This window comes from Alexandromys fortis, unplaced genomic scaffold, assembly GCF_014885135.2.
Source record: "Alexandromys fortis isolate MF-2015 unplaced genomic scaffold, M_Fortis_MF-2015_v1.1 scaffold_23, whole genome shotgun sequence".
In the NCBI taxonomy this organism is placed as follows: domain Eukaryota; kingdom Metazoa; phylum Chordata; class Mammalia; order Rodentia; family Cricetidae; genus Alexandromys; species Alexandromys fortis.
The window spans coordinates 15,252,309-15,256,674 of NW_026067907.1; the positions used below are offsets into that span (position 1 = coordinate 15,252,309).

At 39.3% G+C, this 4,366-nt stretch overlaps 1 protein-coding gene across 1 annotated transcript; it reads left to right on the top strand.

The window, feature by feature from the left end:
• Nucleotides 1–1,990: 1,990 nt before the first annotated feature.
• Nucleotides 1,991–3,899, top strand: LOC126497579 (olfactory receptor 1013-like). Its single transcript, XM_050135686.1, has one exon. The coding sequence runs from the start codon at nucleotides 2,960–2,962 to the stop codon at nucleotides 3,893–3,895; it is 936 nt and encodes a 311-aa protein (XP_049991643.1). The 5' UTR covers nucleotides 1,991–2,959; the 3' UTR covers nucleotides 3,896–3,899.
• The last annotated feature ends 467 nt before the right edge of the window (nucleotides 3,900–4,366 follow it).

Genomic DNA, 4,366 nt, shown 5'->3' on the forward strand with positions numbered 1-4,366 from the left:
ATAAGCATAAATATTTAGATAACAATCTAAAATATGCCCATTTAGCAAGATAACACCAGTAAGTTCTACTCTAGGGCCAATGACTTCTGCAGCTATGAGCTTCTGACCAGGACTGTAATATAAGACATAGAATTCTATCCTGTGAAGCAGGCCTTAAATACAATCAGAGCATGGTTAACTATTCCTAAATAATAGGTATCACGACATTCAGGGTAATCCTGGGTAAGACCATTGATGTCTTTTTTCCTTCAGCAGTAGGCATAACACTTTATGGCACTGTCTAAATTACCCAAAAGGCAGGAAACTTCTGGGTTAACTTGAGGTAATTTTCTCTGTGTTTTGCAGCCACAGATTTTGGTGTCTTTAGCAATATCATCTTATTTTACTATGTGGTTATGGTAGCCAGTCAAGGGCAATGGCAATAGACTGTCAAGTTCAGGAGACCTCTTAGGGTTCCCTGACCAATGCCTTATAGGAAGACATCCCATGTCTCTGAACGTTGATTTTCATTTAATAACCTGTGTATTTGGGAATAATGTTGTCTTCCCATGCATGCTAATTTAATTCAAACACATTTAAAAAAAGATATATTGTGAAATTAGATTACTAACTAGCAACTAGTAAATTAACAAGACCACTAACTAGTGAGTTTTTGTAAGACTTAGTTTTATTTCTCCTACTCAAAGATCTTCCTCTTCCCTATTTCTTAAACTCCACAACATTTAATTATTTTTAATTACTTTATTTTATTTTTTCTTGAAAATAGATGCATTCTCTCATGCAATATATCCTGACCAATGTTTCCCTTCCCTTGACTCTTGCTACTCACCACCTCTCCTCTCCCCCATATCTACTCCCTCTCTGTTTTCCTTCAGTAAAGAGCAGTCCTCCAAAAGACAACAGCCAAGTAGGACAGAACAAGATAAAATAGGACAAGGCAAAAGCCCTCGTACCGAAGTTGGCCAACACAATAGGAGGAGAAGAATCTTTTTTAATTTAATTAATTTATTTATTTATTAAAGATTTCTGTCTCTTCCCCGCTACCGCCTCCCATTCCCCTCCCCCTCCCCCAATCAAATCCTCCTCCTTCGTCAGCCCAAAGAGCAATCAGAGTTCCCTGCCCTATGGGAAGTCCAAAGACCACCCACCTCCATCTAGGTCTAGTAAGGTGAGCATCTAAACTGCCTAGGCTCCCACAAAGCAAGTACGTGCAGCAGGATCAAAAACCCATTGCCATTGTTCTTGAGATCTTAGTAGTCCTCATTGTCTGCTAAGATCAGGCAAACAAGTCAGAGATACACCTGCTCCCAATGTTAGGGTTCTACAAAACCACCGAGCTAACAGCCATATTAAATATGCAGAGGATCTGGTTCAGATCCCAGCAGGCCTAATGCTTGCTGCTTCAGCCTCTGTGAGTCAATGTGATCTCTGCTTATCTGGTTCAGAGGGCCATGTTCTCCTCATGTTCCATCCTTTCTGAATCCTACAGTTTTTATTCCCCCTCTTCTGTGGGTTCCCCATTTCTGAGGCGAAGGACCTCATGGAGACTTCTGATTAGTCTCTCCGCATAATGCCTGGAGGTAGCTTTCTGCACCAGCTTTCATCTGCTACTGGAGAAAGCCTCTGTGATGACTGGACCAGGCACTGATCTATGAGTGTAGAATATCTTTAGGAATTTTTAATATCATTATTATTATTTTTATTGAGCTCTACATTTTTCTCTGTTCTCCTACCTCTTCCCTCCCCTTCAAACCTCTCCCAAGGTCCCCATGCTCCCAATTTACTCAGGAGATCTTGTCTTTTTCTACTTCCCATGTATATTAGATCTACGTATGTCTCTCTTAGGGTTCGCATTATTGTCTAGGTTCTCTGGGATTGTGATTTGTGGGCTGTTTTTTTTTTTTTTTTGACCAGTCATGTTTGGTACAACCCTAGGTCTCTGGGCTATCCAGGCTTTAGTCTCTGGTCATCCATGCAGTGTTGGCCATAGACTACCTCTTGTGGAATGGGCCTCAGGTTAAATCAGACATTGGTTGGCCATTACCACAAGTATTATGCCACCATTGCCCCCTAGAACATCTAGCAAGAATGACAGATTGTAGGTGAAGGTTTTTTTTTGACTGGGTTGGTGTCCATGTTTCTCTTTCCATAGCCTGTAGAGGACCTTCTCATGCCAGAAGACTAAAATGTAGAGGTGCAAGGTTCTTATCAAAAAAACATTTACTTTATTTTAAATAGTCTTTAATTTACTTTTGTCCTGCCCTAATTCAGTCTAATAAATGGTTATCCAATAAACTGTCTACCACTCTGTCGGAATCAACCCTAGTTCCTTGGGATAGACAAGCCTCAGACATTATGCATTCTGGAGTACACAATTAGATCATTATGCACCATATATGCAAGTGCCTGTGTGTGTTTATAGTATCCATGAAAAATAGTTAATAAACTTAATGCAGAAATGTGAATAAAGCCATTTAAAAGTATTTTATTTTTGCCTTTCAACAATTAAAGAAAAATATAGTATCATTATTTCCAGATATCACCATCAATTCTTTAATGTCTGAAGTCATCTATGGAGTCCTTTACTTTCTTCATAAAATTGAACTATCAATGTCTTATGATGTCCAAAGTAAAGAATAAAAGATTTGAAATAATAAAGATGGTATACAAATTCATAAAGATGGAGATATTAGTTTGGAAATGTAAGTGACATGAACTATTACATATTTAGTAACTGACTTCTGTGGGCAATGTGGGGCTAATTTGCAGTTCTTAGTTGTGGTACCCAATTCACTACACATACATCTCATAATGACTAACATTTATAAACCAAAAAAAACCCAAAAAAAGTGGTTTTACTTTCCAGTTTGTAGAATTATAAATAATAGAGAAAATACTTAGTGACATTTTAAGCCATAATTTAATCTTTTCACAGAAAGTACTGTAAATCCCCAACATCATGGATGAGAAAAATGTTACTGAGGTGAAGGAATTCATCCTTTTAGGATTCACGGGGGACTTAAAGTTACAGCGGGTACTCTTTTTCATCTTCCTCGTCATTTACGTCATCAGTCTCCTAGGGAATATCACCCTGATTTCTCTCATCTGTGGTGATTCTCAACTCCACACACCCATGTATTTCTTCATAGGAAACCTGTCATTCTTGGATCTCTGGTATTCTTCTGTCTATGCCCCCAAAATCCTGATAACATGCATCTCTGAAGACAAAAGCATCTCCTTTGCTGGATGCCTGGCTCAGTTCTTCTTCTCTGCTGGGTTGGCCTACAGTGAGTGTTACCTACTAGCTGCCATGGCTTACGATCGCTACGTGGCCATCTCCAACCCTTTACTTTACTCCCAGGCTATGTCCCCAAGGTTATGTGTCAGTCTTGTTGCAGCTTCTTACCTTGGTGGCTTTGTAAACTCCACCATTATCACCAGCGAGACATTCACCCTGAACTTCTGTGGAGACAATATCATTGACGACTTCTTCTGTGATCTGCCGCCTCTCGTGAAGTTGGCGTGTGATGTGAAGGAGAGCTACCAGGCTGTGCTGTATTTCATATTGGCCTCTAATGTCATCACTCCCACGTTGCTTATTTTGGCCTCCTACCTCTTCATCATCGCAGCCATCCTGAAGATCCGCACCACCCAGGGCCGTCTCAAGGCCTTCTCCACGTGTGGTTCTCACCTGACAGCTGTCACCTTGTACTATGGTTCAATTCTCTTCATCTACTCCCGGCCGAGCACGAGTTATGCCCTGGAAAGGGACAAAGTGGTGTCAGTGTTCTATACGGTAGTGATCCCAATGCTGAACCCCTTGATCTACAGTTTAAGAAACAAAGATGTCAAGGATGCCTTGAGGAAAATGTTAGATACAGCCAAGTTTTCATGAAGGAAAAAACTGTCTGAGCAATTATAAAATGTTTATCGTCATGCGATTTTTCTTAGCTGGTATGATCAGAAATAAGCATACTATGGATAGAAAAGTAACCTCTTACTGTGCAAACAGAAGTCTGTGTTTTCTATACATTGAATTATATTTCTTGCAAATGGTAAGATACTATTAAATTAAAAATGATTCCTTTCTGCACACATTAGCTTGTCTTTTTCTCCTTTTTATTTTATTTTAATAGTTACACAAATGTATAGAATAAATTGTGTTCATATTCAACATTTTTATGTCACAAATATATTTGTTTCTCATATCTATTTTTAATTCCTTTATTAATGTGTGTGTATGATGTGTGTATGTACGCGTGTGGTGGTGTGTGTCCATGCCAGCAGAACAGTTGCCATGGTGTGCAGCTGGAGGTCAATGAACAACCTCTGCTTCCACTCTTTCTTTAAAATATAGGCTTTGTAT